The sequence below is a fragment of the Loxodonta africana genome, chromosome 14 (genome assembly GCF_030014295.1).
Source record: "Loxodonta africana isolate mLoxAfr1 chromosome 14, mLoxAfr1.hap2, whole genome shotgun sequence".
In the NCBI taxonomy this organism is placed as follows: Eukaryota; Metazoa; Chordata; class Mammalia; order Proboscidea; family Elephantidae; genus Loxodonta; species Loxodonta africana.
In genome coordinates this window covers 47,079,748-47,101,555 of record NC_087355.1, presented here as the reverse complement: position 1 = coordinate 47,101,555, position 21,808 = coordinate 47,079,748, and the positions used below count along the sequence as shown (strand labels likewise).

The window sequence follows — 21,808 nt, the reverse complement described above, 5'->3', positions numbered from 1 at the left end:
GCAAAATCTAAATAATTCAGCCTCAATGGTCAAGACAGATTCCTAACTGACCCTGACTTTCATGCTGCTCCCACTGCTTCCCATTGCCTTCCTGACTTCTCTTTGCTAATTTGTATTCATTTCCTTGTAGACTCAGCTGGCTGATCTCTCATTTCATTCAAGTCTTCATTGACTAACATCTTTCTCTTTGTTTATTCATTTGCTACGCATGTATTGACTTTTCTCTATTTTCTATGCACTAATTCATTCACCCAACACGTATTTGCTGAGTACCTACTGTGTATCATGCACTGTGCTAGGTTTTGGGTATCTGAGAGTGAAAAAACCAAACTACAGTCTTGGATTTAGAAATGTAGCAGGGAAGATAGGCACTGAGCAGGAGCTAGGGTTACAAAAAGAGATGGATAGTGCTGCGAGGTGATGAGCTAGTCTGGGTATCAATGAAGGTCTTTCTACAGAAGTGATGTTCCTTCCAATTGAGCGCTAAAGATGAGTATGAGTTTATTCCTCCACCTATCTGCCAGTTTGCGGTACTGTGGTGGCTTGCATGTTACAATGATGCTGGAAGCTATACCAGCAGGGTCACCCATGGTGGACAGGTTACAACAGAACTTCTAGCCTAAGAATGGAAAGAAAGGCCTGGCGATCTACTTTCAAAAATTAGTCAACGAAAATGCATGCAGCATCCCAGAATTTTGTCTGATATAGTACTGGAATATGAGCCACCAAGGTTGGAAGGCACTAAAATATGCAGTGGCTGCAACAATGGCCTTGAGCATACCAACAACGGTGAAGATGGTGCACAGCCAGATAATGCTTCCTTCTGTTGTACATGGGGTCACCATGAGTTCGAGCTGAGTAGGCAGCAACTAACAACAAATGACTTTACTAAGAGTATACTAGGGGGCGGGTTGTGACGTGAAAGACCCTGATGAAGTAATCAAAATAGGCCAGGATGGCTGGAGTACAGAGATGAGGTGGAGAGAGCTACAGAAGAGGCTGGGGGGTCCGCCGGAGGCCCAGAGGTGGACAGTTGAGCTATGGGAAAGATCCAAGAGAAATCACAGAAGGACCGGAAACAGGAAAAGACATAATCAGATTGGACCACCATGCTTTGTCCAAACAGTGGATGCCCATTCTGTTCTTTTCCCTTCTTGTCCTATGTAGGGCTTTCAAAAGCATTCCTCACCTCCTTTTTTAAAAATTGTCCTTAGCATTTTCCAAAAACCTCAAATCACTCCAGGCCCTTGTCCACTCCTGATATTCAACTTTCACGGTGTTTCTGCCACATTTTTTTTTTATAAGCCTCCTTGGTTATGTGCTCTCTATTTTTGTATATGCCCTTTAAAGCTCTGAATGTGTTAGGCAGTGATAGAAGGCTTCAGAGAATGGAGCTGGGTTCCGAAGGTGAGAAACGTGCAGTGATGGGGAAGGGAAAACTTGTTTGGTAGAAAGGACAAATTCCCAAATGCATGAAGCCGCCCAGGCTGGCAAGCAACACACGGCTCATCTTTGGTGGCTTGTGGGTGGACATGGGGTCCAAGGACAGGCACGTTAGAATGGGCATCTGGAGGCAGCCTGAACCCTGCCTCTGGTACAGCCAGCTGTGTGAGCCTGGCCAGTGTCTTGACTTATGAGATGTAGGGGTTCAACCATAGGCTGACCCTGGGCCCGTCCTCCTCCAAACTTCTCATGATTCCTTGTTTCTTCTGTCTGCAAGTGTGCGTATTGCAATAGGATGATTATGTCATGCAGGGCTCTTTGCCATCCAGGCCACAACCTCCCTCTTGAATGGCTGGAGAGTCAGAAGCTGAACTGTAGAAGCAACATCTGGGAGCAACTCTCTTTGGCTTAGGAAAGGGAGTGAAAATGTGTTATTATGTTTCATTTCCTCAGCCATCTTTTCATACAGCCCAGACTTATGGCTTCAATCAGCATAAGGGATCCATAGGCTGATTACGGGATTGAAATCTTGCAGAACTTCAGGTCGGCCTCTCCCTGCAGCCAAGTAAGTAATTAGTTGTTGGCTCGCTTAACCCCAGAGAGAAATCAGATTAACAGACACTTGTTCAGAAAATGAGGATGTTGCATGTGGGGGTGGCTTTCTGGGAGAGATGTGTTTTCAAAACCATGTAAGTGTTTTATCCAGGGGAGGAGCATGGTCCATCCTTGCTCGTCTGGAAAGCTTATGGTGAGCAGATGCAAGAGGGAAAAAAAAAATCATTTGCGTTCAAAAGCAAAAAATCGCTTCCCTGAACTAAACTGGCCACAGCAGGATAAAGTTAGCAGGATGAAAGATAATTCACTTGGGGGGAGTCACCAGTGGAAGTGCCTTTTCTTTGGAGCTCTTTTCTCATTAAAGTGGTAACCAGGCCTCACAAGATACGTAAGGAAGAAAATCTTCTCTAGATACACAGCAGACGTGGCCCCTGGCAGCCCAAACCCTGTGCCTCAGCAAAGCTCCGAAAGATCCCCCACAAACACTGCTGTCACCAGCTGAAAACCAGAGGGCTGAGAGCCTGGCAGGAAGGAAGCAGCTTATATGGGGGGCAGGAACTCTTCTGTAAACTGTCAAATCCTATGAAGTGGGTCCAGCCAGCGTCTTGGGAGGAAAGAACCATAAAACTGGGAGATAGGGGGTCTGCTGCAGCAGCACTTTTAGCCCTCTCTGCTTTTGTGGCCTGCGAGGCACCCACTTGCCACACCCCTAGAAGCAAGCTGTTCCAGGGAGGAGGTAGACAAATCCACCGAGGCCAGAGGCTGTCAGAGGAGGAAAGAAATTAAGAGTGCCACCTCTTTGCTCTTGAGGCAGCCCTTATGGGAGTCTCCTGAATGGATTAGGATCGCTGTGATAGGGATGGATAAAAAAAAAAAGAAACCCCAAAATCAAACCTGTTGCCTTGGGTCAATTCTGACTCATAGCAATCCTATAGGACAGAGTAGAACTGCCCCATAGCATTTCCAAGGCTGTAATCTTTACAGAAGCCAACTGCCACATCTTTCTCCCGCAGAGCAGCTGATGGGTTTGAACCAATCTTTTGGTTAGCAGCTGTTTGCATAACCACTGTACCACTAGAGATCCTTGGAATGGCTACAAAAGTGCTCAACGAGTACTCATCGTGAAGGAAGGGGGAGACTGGGCTGGCAAATTGGGCTCTATGTGCAGGAAAGGCTGGGTCTGGAGCAGACTGTGTTTGTGGTTTGAACCTCCAACAGACTCCCCGTTATGGATTGAATTATGGTCCTCCTAAAATATGTGTTGGAATCCTAGCCCCTATACTTGTGGTTGTAATCTAATCTAATCTCATGTAATCACCTTCCACTGTACAAGCTAATGTAACATAGCCAAAAAGTTGAGGTCATATGAGCGGACAGTGGATCCTAAATGTAATCACTTCTAGTTGTATAAAGAGCAGCATAGACACAGGAACACACACACACACACACACGCACGCATGCACGCACATGCTGGGGAAAACAGATGCCATGTGAGGATCACCATAGAACTCTTAGGGCATAGGAAGGCATAGACGTGGCTAAGATCCTGATTTGGATGTTTAGCCTCCAGAATGGTGAGAAAATAAATATCTGTTCTTTAAAGCCACCCACCTGTGGTATTTCTGTTCTAACAGCACCAGGAAATGAAGACAGGCTGGGCCTGGAGCTGACGATGTTTGAGGTTTGAACCTCCAGTGGACTCCTCACCCTTGCACAGTGTTTTGGGAATGACATCTGTGCATGGTGTCACCTAGCCACCTTTTATGAATTGTGTCAACCCCAAAAAAGGTATATTAAAGTCCTAATCCCTGTACCTGGGAACGTGACCTTGTTTGGAAATGGAATCTCTCTTCGAAAATGTTACCATTTAAATCAACAGGGCCATACTAGAGTAGGGTGGGTCTTAATCCCTTCTGAGTGGTCACAGAGTCATGCAGGGGAAGATGCCATGTGAAGATACCTCTGCAAGCAGCAAAGGAATGTCAAGGATTGTCAACAGAAACCAGAAGCTGGGAGAGAGGAATAGAACAGCTTCTCCCTCACAGCCCTCGAAAGGAGTCAACATGGCCAATACCTGATTTGGACTTCTAGCCTGCAGAACTGTGGGAAAATACATTTCTCTTCAAAGCCACTGACTTTATGGTATTTTGTTATGGAAGCCCTGGGAAACGGAGACACTGGCCAAGCTGAGACACTGCTACTGTGGGATTGGGGCTGGAAATAAATGTCATGGCAGAGCGGACATGTTCACCACCCTGGGCAGAGCCAGGAGGCAGAGTCTGAGTCCCAGTGCTCCAGGGTTCGTGGGGCTTTCCAGTTCTCTGACCCCAACGGAGGGAATAAATCTTAGCCTTCTTAGAGTTTGGGTGGGACAGAAGATGGCCTTGGGGGAGAGGGGGAAATGCTATACTTCTGGCTCACTGATAATGGCATCTTGGGATTTGAACAATTACTTGGGAAAACATGAGATATGGCTTATTAGAACCCCAGGCTGGTGAAGTGAGTTATACTGGTTCTGTTAGAGGCGGATTTACCAGGAAGTTAATGAACCTTAAGCTTTTGAGTTCCCTTCACTTGCATGGGCTTCATCCAAGACTCTGGGAGGTAGCCCAGTAGTGGGGCCACATGCCATTTGTTTTTGTAAACTTTTCAAGAGTAAGACATTTTTATATTATTTTTCTTAGAATGGACTTTCAGAATTGTGAATGCCAGTTGGAGGGCCCCATAAAACCTGTAGTTTGAGTTACAGCCATTAACGAGACTACAGGCCAGCAGGTGGAAGGAGAAAGTAGTAGCATCCTTTAGGATCTGGCAATATCACAATAGGTATGGAAGGTAGACAGTCTTGACACCTGCCCCAGCCACAGCACTGATGAGTAAAAAGTGGCTCCTAGTCATTGCCTTCAAAGAACGAAGAGTGTTCTAAGAAACTATTATAAGGTATATTCTGATTAACACCCGAAAGAGCAGTCTATCAATTTCCACTGTTAGTGACAGTCTAACAGGAAACAAGTAAGCACAGCAGCCCTCTGAACTACCAGAGTGTGGGCCCCAAGGAGCCAGGAAAGTGTGCCAGGTAAAGAAGTGGAGGCAGCAGGACCCACTGCCAAGGTGAGCCTGGGCCAGAAGACCCTGTATAGGATTTCTGCAGAATCCAGGGGAACCAGAGCAATCCACAAAGTGTCATGTCCTGGAAGGGTGCACCTGTGGCCTCTGTCCATCAAACCACTGGCCCATTCACTCATTCAGAGAGCATTTCCTGAACACACGTGGTGTGCTAGGTGCGGGGGATGAACGGTCTGAGTGGGGAGGTGTGCTGCTATTGAAAAGATGAACAGCAGAGCACAGGGCAAGGAGCACTTCTGCGTGCATCAGGGATCCCTGAACACACGTGGTGTGCTAGGTGTGGGGGATGAACGGTCTGAGTGGGGAGGTATGCTGCTATCAAAAAGATGAACAGCAGAGCACAGGGCAAGGAGCACTTCTGCGTGCATCAGGGATTAGCAGTTAACCGCTCGGCTGCTAACCAAAAGGTTGGCAGTTCACACTCGCCCAGCAGCTCCATGGGAGAAAGGCCTGGCAGTCTTCCCCCGGAAAGATTATAGCCTAGAAAACCCTATGGGGCAGTTCTACTCTGTCCCATGGGGTCACTATGAGTCAAAATTGACTTGATAGCATCCCCAAACAACAACAACCCAGAGTTTAGAGCGTTTCAGATGAGATTTGCAGGATGTATGAAGCTGGCTGGGCAGATGCCAGGGGCAGACATCAGGCATGTCAGAGACACTGAGGAGCCCAAAAGTGTGGTGTACTTGGTGGGGGCGGGGGGTGAAGGGGGTGCAGGGGATCAACAGATGATGCTGGACACATGGCTGGGTCAGATCATGGCGATCTCTTGACATGCCAAGGAGTGTGGGTTTTATCCTGGATTCCTCTCTCTCATCGGGATCAAGTCCCACTGTTTCTCTCTGTAAGGTCTCTTGGGACTATAGCCTCCTCTCCATCCTAAGGCTGCCCTAGTTCAGGTCCTCCCTAGTTCCTGCCTAGATTATTGCAGTCACCTCCTAAATGTGCCCCTGCCTCTAAAGAGGCCATCAATATACATTGATGTGTTGTTGTTAGGTGCCATTGAGTCCATTCTGATTCACAACAGACAGATTTAGGAGAGTAGAAAGAGCAGAACTGCCCCATAGGGTTTTCTAGACTATGTAATCTTCACAGGAGCAGATTGCCAGGTCTTTCTCCCATGGAGCCACTGGGTGGGTTTGAACTGCCAATCTTCTGGTTGGCAGCCGAGCACTTAACTGTTGCACCACCAGGGTTCCTTGTAACATTGATAAACAAACAAACAAACCTGTTGCCATGGAGTTGATTCTATAGGACAGAGGAGAACTGCCCCATAGGGTTTCAAAGGAGTGGCTGATGGATTCGAACTTCAGACCTTTTGTTAGTGGCTGAACTCTTAACCACTGGGACGCTAGGGCTAACACTGATAACAGTTTATGTTTATCAAGGACTTACTGTAGGCTGGGCACTGTCCTAAGTGCGTTTACAAGAACAAACTTATTAAGTCTTGGTAACAACTCCATGAGATTTTATCACTCCCATCTTATAGAGGATGAAACTAAGAGATTAAATTACTGGCCCGTAATCATACAACTTCTAAGCGGTGGGGGCAGGATTTGAACTGGGGAAGTCTGCCATGTGAGCCAGAGTTCTTATGTTATTGCCTTTTAGGCAGAGGGATCACAATTTGCATTCTGAAATTAGATCACCTGAGTCTCTTAACCTCTTTAAACCTTGTTTCCCTGTCTGTGAAACAGGCAACACCAATGAGGCTCTTGTGAGGAATAGGTTAGGTAGATCATCCACAGAAAGCCCTTAGTCCTGGCACATGGTTAGCCTGAGTAAGTGTCAGCTTTTAGTATTAATCACTCTGCCAAATAGGGCAAAAAGCACCACTCACTAGTCATATTGGCACCTCAACAGCAGAGAGGTGATGTCAACACATCACATAAAGAAATTTATTTGAAAACCTAAATATTCCTTTTCTCTCTCCCGGTCCAAGCAGCTGGACATTTACAGTTTCCTCAAACAAGACACAGTGAAACCTGGGAGAGCAGGAGACTCGATGGGACTGCCTTGTTTTTCCAGGTTTCACAAGGTTTCTGACTTTGACAGGGTACAGTCTTACCATTATTCTATCACTTGTTTTAGTGGAAAATATCTGAGTTTTCCTTCTCTGACGGGTTTCTGTCTGACATGGGTTCTGGCTTTCACAGGTTGACTTTAAGTGTTGGCAATAATTTTATGAAAAATCAAGAGTTGGAATAGGACAAATGGGAAAAGTTGAGGCAGTGAGTCTAGCATATGACATAGGTGTTTGGTGTTGTTCTCAGGCCACTTGTATTTATTGCACCCATTTTGGGTGAGATTTCATGACACTGGTCAGCTCTGAAGCAGCATACCAGAAGTTGTGTTTGTACCATTGTTCTAAACTTGAAAGCAATTGTGCCGTTCACACTACAAAAGCAGTGACGCTACAAGTTAATCTACAAGTCAGCAATTACATTTTGGACCTGTCATTACTCAAGAACTGATTTCGTCATATCCCTTTGTAAATTTAACTTACAGATCCCAGTCTAAATACAAAGCTGATGTATACATTTTCTGTGGGTATCGCTGATGGGCTTCTCTCCTCTTTCTGTTGAAATGACTTAGATGTGCATAAACAGAAACTTCTGGCAGAGACAGCATTGAGGAGTGGGCCTACAGCTGAGGTTATCCAGGTGGCCGGACCAAACACATCCACCTGGACATGTCTGAGACCCTTCACCCTCTCCAGCATGCCCTATGTATGTGTGGTCTGGCCATCCCCCCACTTCTTCTGAGCCCAGCATTTTGTGAGTACAGGGTGGTCCAAAGAAAATGACAGGAAGTCATGAAGGGTTGGGCGTGTGAGTGAATAGGTGTTGGCGAGATTGTATATTTCTGTGGGTGGACACGTTTGTGATTTTAAGCGTCATATTCGAATGCGCTATGTGCGTGTGGCTCCACCATCTGTATACTTCTGGCCACACAAAGAACAACACAACCCTACTGACTTTAGTTAAAACTCTGGCAGCCTTGGGCTGCACTAACAATAGCTTGGGAACTTTGAGGCCCAGGGTGGTTTTTCAGCTTTCCCCCATCATTATGAACTGGGGTGAGGTTGGGTTTAAGGGGAAAAATGCTGAACACCATCACAACAATACCAAGCTTGGGATTCTGTGGTCTGAAAAGAACAGCGGCGGGAATTCTCACTGGCGGCCAGTGGCTCCTTCCTTCCTGCCCAGCAGAGCGAGGGCGCTGCTTCTGCTCAGTTTGTGAAATCTAAGCCTGGAGCTGACCCACTTCTGGAACGAAAATTCCAACTTACGCCACCTTTTTTGGTCTTCAGGATGACTTTGCGGCTGTCCTTACTGCTTGCAGCGGCAGTAAGAAGCTGCTCCCAGTTAGTCAGCAGAACCTTGACTGATAAGAGGGACAGGAAGAGAATTTTAAAAACCTTACAGGAAAACTTCGTCTTAGGAAGTTAAAATTGAGGATTTTGCTAAGTGAGAACAGAACATGGGTGTTGGTTTGGGGTAGAGTGACTCCAGGAATGTCACTATCACCTAGTGTCCCATCCCTCTCTGTGAAGAGTGGCATTTCAAAGTATTTTGGCCAGTGAGTCATCAGAAAAAGGCTATTTCTCATTTTGGAAAAACACTATCTCAGCAGAACATTTCACTGTTATCTGTTCTGCCTAGAAATATGGGGGGAGGGTACCCAACCCCTTAGAAATTAAAACCATATGCATAACATATTAAAAAGGAAAACCCAGGCCATTACATTATTGCTGACCATAAGAATTCGGTATTTACAATTTACATTCTTTCCCATACTTTGCTGTTTTTCAGAAGTGAGGAGCAGAGGTTTATGGCCTCACCAAATCGTAAATCAGATTCCTGAGGGCAGGGGGAGCTGCTACAAGCAAGAGGAATTGCCTTCCAACAATTTGCAGACTACATCAGCACACCAGGAAGAGAACCCAAATGGAGAGCAGGGACCCAGCTTCAAGGGATGGCATCTTGACTCATTGTAGGAGGTTGCAGGAAAAAAAAAGGGATGTTGAGGCCAGAGTCCTTCCAGTCGCAAGACACGCGAGGCAACAAGGGCTGACGTCAGTTATGCCTTCCACAGAGGGTGCGGCCAGCCAATCATATGTGGAACTAACCTCTGGAGAGTGGTGTGGAGGTCCAGCCCTCTCTAATGAAGTGGGAGCCCGAGATCTGAGTCAGGTGGGTTTCCTTTAAAGGGAGAGTGGGAGACACAAACGGAGCCGCCACCTAGGGACCGGCTCTTCACCATCCATTTAACAGCTGCTGAGGCTGGCCAGGGGAGTCCCTGGGTGGTGCCAATACCAAAAGGTTGGAAGTTTGAGTCCACCCAGAGGTGCCTCAGAAGAAAGGCCGGGCGATTTACTTCTGAAAAATCATCCACTGAAAACCCTATGGAGCACAGCTCCACTCTGATACACATGGGGTTGCCATGAGTTGGGACTGACTTGACAGCAACTGGTTAACTGGAGGCTGGCTGGGAGCCAGGTTAGTGGAGATACATGGTGGCACTGATCTGGTAATGGGGAAAAAAGTGTGTGCACAAGTACTGAATCAAGGAGCCTGGACCGGGAGAAAGAACGTTAGGCTCTGTGCTGACATGGCGGTCACCTACTGGCTGCATGATGTTGGGTCAAGTACTCAACCTCCCCATGCTTCACGTTTTTGTAAAATGAGGCTAACACTTGCAAACTCACAGGATTCAAGTGGAACGTATGTAATACATCACTGGGTATAGAGTGGGGAGGGTCTCAGTGACGCCCTTTCCCTTGGATTTGGAAATGCCACTCCGGGTGCTTGGCTCAGTAGCAAAGCCAGCTAAGGAGTCAGGGAGGAGCCATCAGGGACGAGAGGGGGAGGAGTTCTGAGAGGGGTCTTTCAAAGGACCCCAGTATTCAAATGCGTTTGTCTGGGACTTCTGAGCAGTTGTCATGTTGAACTTTTATCTCCTCTGCTCTGGATTCTCTCCACTCTTAAGATGGAAAGAGCACCGGTGGCACAACGGTTAAGCGCTCAGTTGGTAACCGAAACACTGGCAGTTCAAACCCAGCCAGTGGCTACGTGGAAGAGACCTGGTGATCTTTTCACATAAAGATTTCAGCCCAGGAAACTGTATGGAACAGTTCTACTCTGTCACGTGGGGTTGCTATGAGCCAGAATCCACTCAATGGCACCTAAGAACAAGAGAAGGTGGAGAATTCTAAACATTTTTAAAGATGGAGATTGTTCTTAAGTCCTTCCCAGGTCAAACCCGTAAAATACCTAATCAGTCCATGATGTATGCAGTCAGATCGACGAGAATGAGCCAGAGCAGCTCTTTCTCAGGCAAGTGGAACAGTAAGGTTTATAGTCCAGATTTCCAGTAGGGATCATCGTTATATAAACCCTGCCTGGAGTTCAACACTGTAATTAAGGCTATTGTGTATGCTTTAGACATGAAAATGCAATGTTTTGGTTCTTCAGTCTCAATTTTTTTCTTTTCCTTTTTTCTTATAAAGGCCAACAGACCTCATTTCCTGTGGTTTGGAAAGCCACATGTCCGCCTTCGTCAGCATCCACGAAGGGGAAACTGGCCTCACACAGGGCAACAACTGCTCAGAGAAAACCTTCCTGCCAGTACAGAGCATTCTCAGTGCCCACGAATTTGCAGGCCCTCAGCAGCACCCTGCTTCAGCACATTCCAGTTAACAAGGAAATGGTAACTAATGAGCACGAGCCCAAAGGAGCCTGGGTGGTTGGCTGCATCTGCTGTGAAAGCGAAATATCATTTCCTGAATGATGCTCCTGTCCTCACTGGGCTTATGAGGACGGGAGGGATTTGTCAACACCATTCTCTCTGCTCCAAAGCACAATAATGCTAGGGCCCCTGGAGACCCTTTTACCAGGACTGTGGGCAGGACGCTTGCCTGTCACCCACCTCTCCAACCGGCCAGGTACACCGCATATAAAGAGAACAGTTTTCAATCAGATTATCACGATGTATACACTAAGGACCAGGCAACATTTCACTGTTATACATAAAGTCACCATGAGTTGGAGCTGTCTTGATGGCAGCTAACAATAATAAACTAAGTTTAGCCATGTGAGGCCTAGGAGGTACGTGGACCTGTTGCAAACCCTTGAACAGTGTTGTTGCTGGGTGCCGTCGAGTCAATTTTGACTCATAGTGATCACACGTGACAGAGCAGAACCACCCCATAGGGTTTTTGTGGCTGTAAGCTTTACGAGACCAATCACCAGGTCTTTCTCCCATGGAGCGGCTAGGTGGGTTCCAACCACCAACCTTTCAGTTAGCAGTGGAGTGCGTAACTGTTGGCGCCACCAGTGTTAGAACAGCGTTAGAGTGTGACAACAAACGTCTTCTCATAGGGTAGGCAGCTTCAAAATCCACAAGGTGCAAGAAAAGAAATGTCATGACAAACTCACAGATACATATCTGAAAAATGAGTTAAACGCAGTTTTTTCGTAGACATCTGAAACGAAAGATTTTTATAATTCAGCATTCCCACAGACTAACAAGAATTCACATCCAACTATTTTTCCCCTTCTCTGGTAGACATTAATAAGTAATTAATTCACAGAATATAGCAAAGTAAAAAAAAAAAAAAAAGCCGTATTTATTTATTGAATCAAAGATGATACCAAAGTTCAATTAAGAAAATGTTGCAACCTTCACCTGCGCTAGCCCCAGCCTGAGGTTTGGAATAGAATGTAAGGGGAAGTGTTGCAAAAATCTAGTTATTACAGGTTGGCAACAAGATGGTGCAGCCCAACTGGTCTCAGTCATTGCCAACGCTAACCCTTGCAAAGAACTGAGTCTCAAATATAACCCTGCAGTGCACACATGCATATGAAGGAAAGAGATGCGTTATGTAATGAAACACTGATAAAGAGAAGTCTTAACTGTCTTACGTCTTGATTTCAAGCACATAATGGGCAATACGTTGAGGACTGCAATAGGCTATCTGTGGGATTCTTAGCTGTCGTAACAGTAAGAAGAAACAAACCCTGCCTGGTCAACGCTGTGATGGGCCCAGGAATTCTGCAGCCAACAATCCAGGGAGCACAGGAGTCAAGTCCCCCTGTGTTCCTGTGTTGAAAGTGCTCACTTAAGTCTGGTTTCCAATGGTTACATTTTTTGTTCCCTACTTTGTGTTTAGCCTCCCCTTCTGTGACAAGCCTTACCTGTTATTTGCAGGGGCCCTGTGAGGGCCCGAACAAGTATCCTATAATATATAAACAAAACCAAACAAACCAGGAGTCCAATTCCAAAGGGTGAGCCTTGACACAAAGGGATATCACTTACAGATGCTACACTGCAGCGTCTGAGAGAAGAGCAGTAAGGCTGAACCTGATGTATTTGGTAAAGAATTTTATTTCTCTTGAGTAACTCACAAGCTCACTACAGAAGCAGTCCTAGTGAAAATAAGACCGGCATTTATAGGATGTCTTCTATCATCAAAATGCTTAAAGGGTCAATGAAAGGTCCTGGCATTGCTGCGGGAGTAGTTTGGCCAAGACTTTTACAGATGGTGAAAAGGGACACAAGAAAAGCAGGCAGAGGCCACGGGAAGACCAAGAATGGCAACGAGGAGAAAGTGTCTAACACACTCACTACAACGCTGCTCCAGGAGAAAACACATGAAACATTCTTTGTGTATTATGTTCCAAACAGTGATAGCTTTTGAGAGGGCAGTTTGCCAATGACGAACATGAGATAATTTGCACTCAAATCATTTCTGAGATTACATGATGCCTCTGAAGCACTTATTCTATTTTCATTAATGTGAGGTCCATTTCCATAGAAATGGGTGAAAAAAGTAGGCTAAACCCAGCAGTATGGTTTCTAGGTGGCAACGGCAGCTGTTTTGGGCCAGTCATGAGAAGCACTGGTTTTGTAACTGTTAAGAGTCAAAAGCTCTTACCAAAAGAAAAAAAAAAAAAAAAAAGTTTATATCAGAGAAAGAGCATGGAAAAGTACCTGAGAACTTTCCTGGCTGTTCGTACAAAGCCATGGAGAAAAAAATTGTCTCATGAGCACATTGCTCTTAGTATATTCCACCAGAACCCCAACCCGCACAGTGCAGTCAAATTCACCCTGTGCTAAACAGGTGCCTCCCCGATGGCGGCCCTGGAGAGAGGAAGCATGCCTCATCAGTCAGACTGGGCTATTAATCAGGGGAGTGGTAAAGTGCCAGGCTCAACTCTCCCAGAAAAGGAACTTGGAAACACTCAGTGAAATGCCACAGGCAAGAACACAGCGTATACAAGTGCTCGGTGCTCAGAAAAGCAAAATGCAAAACCAACCAACCCACTCCCAACTTATCTATGCGTTTCTCCACACGGCAGCTTTTGAAGTAAAATTATACTGAAATTGTACATGTTTATAAACGAGTCCTTGGGTGGTGCGAATGGTTAACGTGCTCAGCTGCTAACCGAGTAGCTGGAGGTTCCAGTCCATCCAGACGCACCTTGGAAGAAAGGCCTAGCAATCTGCTTCTGGGAAATCAGCCACTGGGAACACTATGGAGCACAGTTCTCCTCTGACTGACACACATGGGGTCACATGAGTCAATGATGACTCGACAGCAAACGGTATGTTTAAAAAAGGGTTCTTTGCTGGGTTACAGAAGTGCAGGTGTGTTTGTGAAACACGTACCTCTCTGCCTATCTCCGAGACTTCCACGGGAATGACGCTGTTTTCAGAGCACATGAAAGGTCAGAGTTGTGGCCCCTCCCAGCCAATCCCCTTATTCGTCATGTGACCTGAGGGACTGCGGGTACCGTGTTTGGCAGCTGGAGCAGGTCTGTGCGTGCCCTTGAACCAAGTGGTCGCCGCCCTCCGGAGCACAGGATGTGACCCCGGCTGTGCATGATTCATTTAACCCCCTCACCTCTGCATTCTTTTGCAGAAAAAGGAAAACATGACACTTCTAGGGCTAAAGATTTCCTTAAAGGGGGAAAAGACATTGAAACCTCTGTGCTCTGCGAAATGAGGGAACAAATGGATTGCTTTCAGCAAGTGTATACGCAAAGTCAATCAGCTGGGTACCAGCCACTTGTTAAGGAAAAATCCAACATGGTTGATGTAACCATTACCAAAGTAAAAAACAATGACCTTGTTGTTTATTTCTAGTGGTTACTTGGAAAGGTTAAGACATAGACATATTTGTCTGTAAGCTCTCTAACACATAATGTTTTCTTTTTTCTTCTGGTACAATGGTTAAAGCACTTGGCTGCTTTAATGGTTAGTGGTTCAAACTCACTAGCCATTCTGTGGGAGAAAGATGTGGCAGTCTGCTTCTGCAAAGATTATGGCCTTGGAAACCCTATAGGGCAGTTCTACTCTGTCCTGCAGGGTCACTATGAGTTCGAGTCAGCTCGATGGCACACAACAACATATATAAAACACACATTCATATCATCCTAAAGCCACTTGGAAAATACTATGATTGCTTACAAACAATGGAAAATACCAGTAAGATACAAAGAAATGAGCATTTCTCAGACACAGACCTTTGACGGGCTTTATCGTGAATTTTTTTATTTAAAACAGGGACCCCTCGAAGGTGGTGAACTATAGGGTAAATCTTCTAGAGCATGGCACAGATGGAACATAACACTCACCAGCACCTCACGTGTGACTAAAAGACAACATCAGCAACACACCGTGGAAGGAAAAACAAATCAAATGTGCAAGGCACCTGGCTGTGGGAGCAGCCGCGGCGTCCGCCACCCCTGACAGGCTCACTTTGTGCACTGGGGGTCAGTTTTGGACACAGGACATTCGGAACGGAACAACGATGGTTCAGATCTGAAGCCCAGGATCCTATGCAGGTAACTAACCTTTTCCTCAGACTTGTTTACACCCTCCACGTAGTTTAAGGTTTTAAGAGGGGGCTGAGCTGGGATGTTAAACAGTAACACAAAACCTCCCCCCACTTTTTTTTTTTTTTTTTAATCTAGACGGGAATATGGCCTTCCCTGAATATCAATTCCAGCAGTGGCTTCAGAAGGCTTGTAAGCATCCTAACTTAAAAACAAATAGCAAAAAAAAAAAAAAAAAGAAAAGAAAAAACGTGGCCTGAACTTAAATCACTCAAATGGAAAGGCAGATTCATAAAAATAAAAACTGGTGGTGAGTCCATTAACAGCACAGTTGATGCCCTGTCTGAATGAAGACGTTTAAAATGATCCACAATATACCCAAGCACAAAACTGCTCTTGGCAACCATGAGTAAGTAGCTACCTTTCCCTTCGAACACACTGTACTGCTACCGGTGACCGCATGCCTAGTGCTGAAGTTGGAAGAGACCCCAAGTTGGCACAGGACCCCAGGCTGTGATCTGCCTGGTGTGGTCAGGTCAGTGGGAAACAAGACTTACACTCTCAAACAATGACCCCCCAAAAGTCCCCTCTCCTCTTCCTGTTTGCTCTGTGCGGTTTGACCTCCTAACAGGGAGGTCCAGATGAGTTCCGTTTCCCTCTCAGTTCTAGGCACTCTCTGGAACATCTCTGATTAACCAGGGTCTTTCATTTCTTTCCAACTCCGTTGGTGACTTTAGATTTGGAATGTCGGTTCCTTCTTCTGGAAGAATGGCTTTCGTTGTTGCCTGAATGCTTGGGTGGGCTGTCTTCAGAACCTGGCCAAAGGAATGAGAACACACTGTCATCTTGGGCTGCTTGGTCCCAAGGGCTTATTCCTGTGAACTGTACTTCTCCTGTCCAGACTGCCCCAGGCCTGCCAATTCCATATAGGCTCTCCACCGATGCTCGCACTCCATCTAGTGGCCTCACTAATAAATTAAGCAGGGCACACAGAAACCCCAGTACGGAGCTAGTACTGCTGGTGCCTCCGGTATGCAAAGTAATGGCCCTGGAAATTTCTGGGATGGTTCCTGAAACATTTCTCCACCCACAGTGTGTAGGAGACAGTGGGGTAGCTCGTGGTCATGGCCACGTGGACCAGAAGTAAGAGCACAAAATGAAATGGAGAGCAAAAATGAGGGACAATTAAAACCACAAGGGATGTCCATCCTACCCCTGCACTCAAAAGACACATTACTTTGGTTTCTACCTCTTGACCTGCTACATCACATGTCAGAGTTTCTTAATTGGGAAGGTTTTTAAGCTTTACATAACTAAAGCTATTACAAGTGCTCTAATGTTTGATCTGGAGTCCCTGGGTGGTGCAAATGGTTAGTGTGCTCAGCTGCTAACAGAAAGTTTGGAGGTTTGAGTCTACCCAGGGGCACCTCAGAAGAAAAGCCTGTCAATCTACTTCTAAAAAATCATCCACTGCAAACCCTTTGGAGCACAGTTCTTCTCTGACATACATGGGGTCGCCATAAGTTGGAGTCAACTCAACGATAGCTGGATGATTGTTCGATCTGGGGGCCAGCTTTAGAAATCAGGCCTTTGTTGCTTATGACAGACAACCTCTGAAGCCACACTGAACCACTGGAGCTAGAGTCATGCCCTCACGATGCTCAGTCTAGCAGGGGCCACACCATTCACGACACTGTATGACTCACTGATGCTCTGCGGGCTCGGAGCAAGGCTCCTGTGAAGCTGCACGTCAGCTGAGCTCTGAGCCGTCAGCGGATTATCAGCCAGGTAGAGCGGGACTAGGCAGGGGAGTCAGGGGGTAAAGGGGGCGTTTCAGGTAGAGGACGCAGCACAGGCAAAGGCTTGAGACATCAGCAGAACCGTCTGGCATTGGGTTGGCTCTGCGCTCAGATTAAGTATGTGGCCATCCCTAAGTAGGTGGCCCTAACCCTACCCCCAGCGCTCAAATCCAGCCCCATAGGAACTCTCCACCGAAGCTAGCCATTAAAAAGAAAGCTCACAGAGTTTTTGTCTCCACAGAAAGTAGCATTTAGCTTAGTCCAAGAGATTCTTAAAAAAAAAAAAACCAAACCCAGTGCCGTCGAGTCCACCCTGAAAATGTTCTCTTTTCATTCTACCTACCTTTCTTTTAAATACATCTCTACCAGTTGTCACTGAGTCAACTCTGAATCATGGTGACCCCATGTGTGTCAGAGTACAACTGTGCTCCACAGGTTTTCAATGGCTGATTTTTAGAAGTACATCACCGGGCCCTTCTTCTGAGGTGCCTCTGTACGGACTCAAACCAACAACCTCTCAGCAGCTGAGCACATTAACCGTTTGTACCACTCAGGGACTCAACTCTGCCTCTACCGCTGTTCTGTTCTTTTCAATGGAGAACCTAATCTGTAAAGGGAGGCCTCTGCCCCCTCTGTGAGAATTCCAAAACAGGCCCCCGAGCCCACTCCTTGACCAAGAGTAACCACCTCAAAAGGGGAGATAGGCAACTCAGCAGGGCCTGTGCTGGCACTCCCCCAGGAAGCTTGCTAATAAGCTGGACCCCCAAAGACCTCAGGGGAGCAACTGAACAGGAGCGCCTTCTTCTCCTCCCTAGACCCGCTGTTTCTCTGCAATTCTGTGAGCTAAAATTCATGGTCACCGGCGTTCACAAGTTTTTGCCCTTAGTTCAGCCTCCCACTCAGCTCGCAGGAACTGACAATCAAGGCTCATGGAGCCTCCTCAGTGCCATTATTCTACAAGCCTGATTCTTTAAAATAACCAGGTGGCCCCAAATCTTTCCAAAAGGCTCCTTGGAGACAGGTGCAATAGAGGATCCCTAAGCACGCTACTGAAATCCCTCTTATTCAGGTCAGCCTCTTGAATGAGCGTAATTTATACTGATTCACCTTTTCTGAAAGGCTTCTCTCCCTGGTACACAGGAGGTAACCCTTTTCCTCATGATGAAAACTAAGAGGAAGAACACGCTCATTCACCGCGCTTGAGGCGGTGCTGACCTCGCTCCGTTTTCCTGCCCCAGGAAAGGCGGGGCTACAGTGGGCCTCTTCTTACGAAACAAGTCTCTTAGGCAGATCTCGTGGGCAGTGTGCATGTTTCTTATGTTTTTTAAGTAACAGGAGACATCGATGAGTAGCTATGAGCCCACTCAGGAAATACAGGATCAACATTCAGAGCAGAACTACTGATTCCAAATCTTTTTACCAAGCCTAAGGAGGCAGAGGGCCCAGTAATGTTTTAAATCACGAACAAGATAAAGATACCTTTTGTGCCCTTCCCATGAGGCCAGGAGATATCTGGGCTGTAGGTGCCATCTTCACACTCTGAATAGGTCTAGGGAGAGAGAGACTGAGGTCAGAATCTCAAGTCCTCCCTGGGAGGAGGAGGAGCAGGCAGGACACTGAGGACGCCTGCATGTGATGCTCTGTCCCTGCCTCGCCGAGGCTGGGGATGGCACAAGCAAGGGATGAAACTTCTTTGTGCTTAGGTTTCCCAGCTATTAAAACCCAGGCTCTTCTATCTCCCAGGGTGATCCAGAGAATACAGAATAAATCTTCTAGAAAGTGCCTTTAGTTTCTTATACCAAAAGTATGAATAATGCCCCAAAGATGTCATGTTGACTTTAAAAAATATTACAGTCAATGAGATTTTTAGTGTTTTAAGCCCATCCACGTCTATCCCCTACTGTAAGCCTTGTCACTCCTGAGGTGGGCCAGACAGGCACCACCTGCGTTTTACGGCTGGGCAGCCCCCAGGCTGAGACAGATAAAGAGGTGTGCACCAAGTAGAAGAGCTGGGAATAAAACCCAGGCCTTCCAAAAAACGGATCCAGTACTTTCTCTGCAATTTTAAAAACAATTATATAATTACAACATTTTAAACTTTACAAAAGGAGGATAAAATTGCTGACCCAAGCAAGGGCAGCAACTGACAGGGAATGGATTCTGAAATAGTTCAGCTTCTACAATGGCAGGGCTGAAGGAGCTCCCACAGTGCCAGCTACTCCTTATCCTTACGGGAGTCTGCCCCGGGCTAAAGCTCTCAGCAGGTGTGATTATTTTCCATAAAGACCATCTCTGTCTTTCCTTCTATACCTTTTCTCGGTGACCATAGTGTTCTGCATACCACACCATGCCGTACAAACACAAGAAAGTAGTGAAGGCCTGGAAGACAAAAACGAGCAAAAAACCATGTTATAGATGTTGTTGCATTAAAAAAAAAAAAAATCCATTTCTCAGAACTTTCAGGTTACAATGGGAATTCATCTCAGCTGGCTCAGTGCATTTTGGCATCTTTCTCAGGGCATCTGGCTACAAAATGACCAGACGAGGCAGAGACTCATCCCATGAGATGGATGGGAGGGTGTCCCCAGTTTCTGACAAGAAGAGTTATGATTAGGCCATAGTTACTACTTGTGACTCGATGTCAGGTGGCATGAGCATTTTACAAGTGGGATAAGGAGGGCTACAGGCTCTTTTCAAGAGATATATAGGATTTAATACTATATTTCTGCTTTTCATGGCCAGTCCCCTTCCCCCGCCCCCTCAAGAAACACAGATCTCTGGATACTCCTAGATTCAAGTTTTAATTTAGCCCTGGTGGCGCAGTGGTTAAACACTCAGCTGCTAACCAAAAGGTCGACAGTTCACATCCACCAGCAGCTCCTTGGAAACCCTATGGGGCAGCTCTACTCTGTCCTATAGGGTCGCTATGAGTTGGAATCAATGGCAATGGGTTTAGTTTAGTTGACAGACATAAGAGCCCTAGTGGTGCAACAGTTAAGCACTCAGCTGCTAAGTGGAAGGTTGGTGGTTCAAACCCACCCAGTGGCTCCACGGGAAAAAGACCTGGTTATCTGCTCCCATAAAGATTACAGCCTAAAAAACCCTATGGGGCAGTTCTATGCTGCCACATGGGGTCGCTATGAGTAGAAATCAACTCCATGGCACCTAACAACAACGGCATAGATAAAAACAAATACTGATTTTATGTTTATACTTCTTTATATCTCCTTCCATCCACTCATCTACCCATCCATTCCCAGAGAAAGAAAAGCATCATGGGAACAGCCAATGCCAGCAGGGTACACTCTGCACTTCCCTGGGTCTGCAGCCCAGTCTGGTGGGTGCAGCAAAGACCGGTAGGGGAGGCAGGGGCTGTGAATTCCCATCACTGCAGTTGTAGTCTACCTTTGGCCCAGTTTTCTTTAGGTCAACAAGATTTACTCAGTATCTACTGGGTGCACTTCATTGTCTTAAGTTCCAAAAAAGAAAGGACTCAGAGTGCTCCAGCTGGCCTCCCTTTTCCACGCCCATTAAGTGGGAAAGTGGCATGGTAAGGGAATTGCCCGAGAACTAGTTTATGTTGTATTAAATCCATATGTAAACCAGGACTTTAGGGATTTAAAGGAAAGCTCCTATCTCCCCATCCAAAAAAAAAAAAAAAAGGCAGTGAATATATTGAAATTATAAAATAAAAACTAACCTTTAAATTTTTTAGTACTTGCTCAGATTTCTAATACATGCCAACATTAAATCTACCATTTTTATGGTATGGAAACAGTAGAGTGGGAAAGACTACTGAGGAATGGGGGCGAGGGGGGTAGACTCCACCATCCTGAAAACAGTCAGTGGCTGTGGGGTGGAGGTGGGGAGTTAATAAAGGTCCAACTAGACCAACAGAGCAGTGATGGATGGCTGGACTGTCATTGCAAATTCTGCCCACCAGAGGGCAGGCACAAGCGGCTCATCTAGTCCCTTTCCGGCCCCGTATACCTGGGAGACCAGGCAGGGGCAGCTGGGGCTCCCTCCCAGAAGCAGACAGAGGGGGCAGTACTGGCTTTGCAGACCACCACCACCACTTTGCAGACAGCAAGGCAAACAATGGCAGGTGCTGAGTGACAGGTGCTGAGTGACAGGTGCTTATCATCACAATCGCCACACAAAGGCCCTGCTGTGGTTGCCAAACTTACCACTTCAGCTGAGAGTAAAAGAGGCCCATTTTACACTTGTCCCAGGAGACAAACGCTTGTGATTTATGGGTTTGCCCTCACACCTGTGAGAATCTAGGCACATACGCACTTAAAATGTCAAGGCCTGGATTTAAAATACTAATCACACAGATTTTGTTTAAAGAAGCAGGGAGGTGATTTGGGATTGAGAACAGGGCTTCCAACCGGTTCTGCCCAGTTCAGTCATGGCCAAAAACGAAGTAAAACCCCAACGGACCTGAATTTTTTAAATGTGGGTGAAGCGGAACGGGAAAAATTATGGGTTGAGGCCCTGCTAGAAACAGAGACTTCATCTCCCTCTTAGAAGACAGGGGCAGTATGGCATTGCAACCAATCTGTTAACCTGCAGAGTTGGAAATACAGGTGCCCTCAATCAAAGATGGCAGCTGGCCCCTCCACTTTGAATGTATGTCACTCTATAATCCAATCTCCTGCATGGGGCTGCTGAAAGGGTTCACTATGCCTCTTCCGAGTCTTCTATTCCAAGCTTTGACCCGTAAATCTTCCCATTCCACTTATTGTTCCACTTCACCCAAACTTTAAAAATTCAAGTCTGTTCCGATTTCACTTCATCGACCATGATTGAACCAGCTCAAACCCCTGGTTGAGAGCCAGGCCATCCACTAGCACAGGCACAGCAGTGATAGGTGGTGACGTGATGAGGGCACAAATCCCTGGCTCCCAAGTACAGTAATGAGCACTCAAATATATCACGATTGGCTAGACAAGTGCGGCTGGAGAAGCTTATTACATGGTACCATGAGGGACCTCTGATTCCACAGTAATTTAACTTACAAATATGTTCTCTCACCATGCC

General features: G+C 46.4%; 1 protein-coding gene across 1 annotated transcript in view; it reads right to left on the bottom strand.

Annotated features, from left to right (window-relative positions):
• Positions 1–9,873: 9,873 nt before the first annotated feature.
• PTDSS1 (phosphatidylserine synthase 1) overlaps positions 9,874–21,808 on the bottom strand; it is a 77,827-nt gene continuing 65,892 nt past the window's right edge. The window contains exons 11-13 of the mRNA XM_003408404.4: positions 19,076–19,144; positions 18,245–18,314; positions 9,874–15,781 (exon numbers count right to left, since the gene is read on the bottom strand). Of these exons, the coding sequence (XP_003408452.1) occupies positions 15,672–15,781; positions 18,245–18,314; positions 19,076–19,144 (249 nt within the window). The 3' untranslated portion in view covers positions 9,874–15,671. The remainder of the gene's footprint in view (positions 15,782–18,244; positions 18,315–19,075; positions 19,145–21,808) is intronic.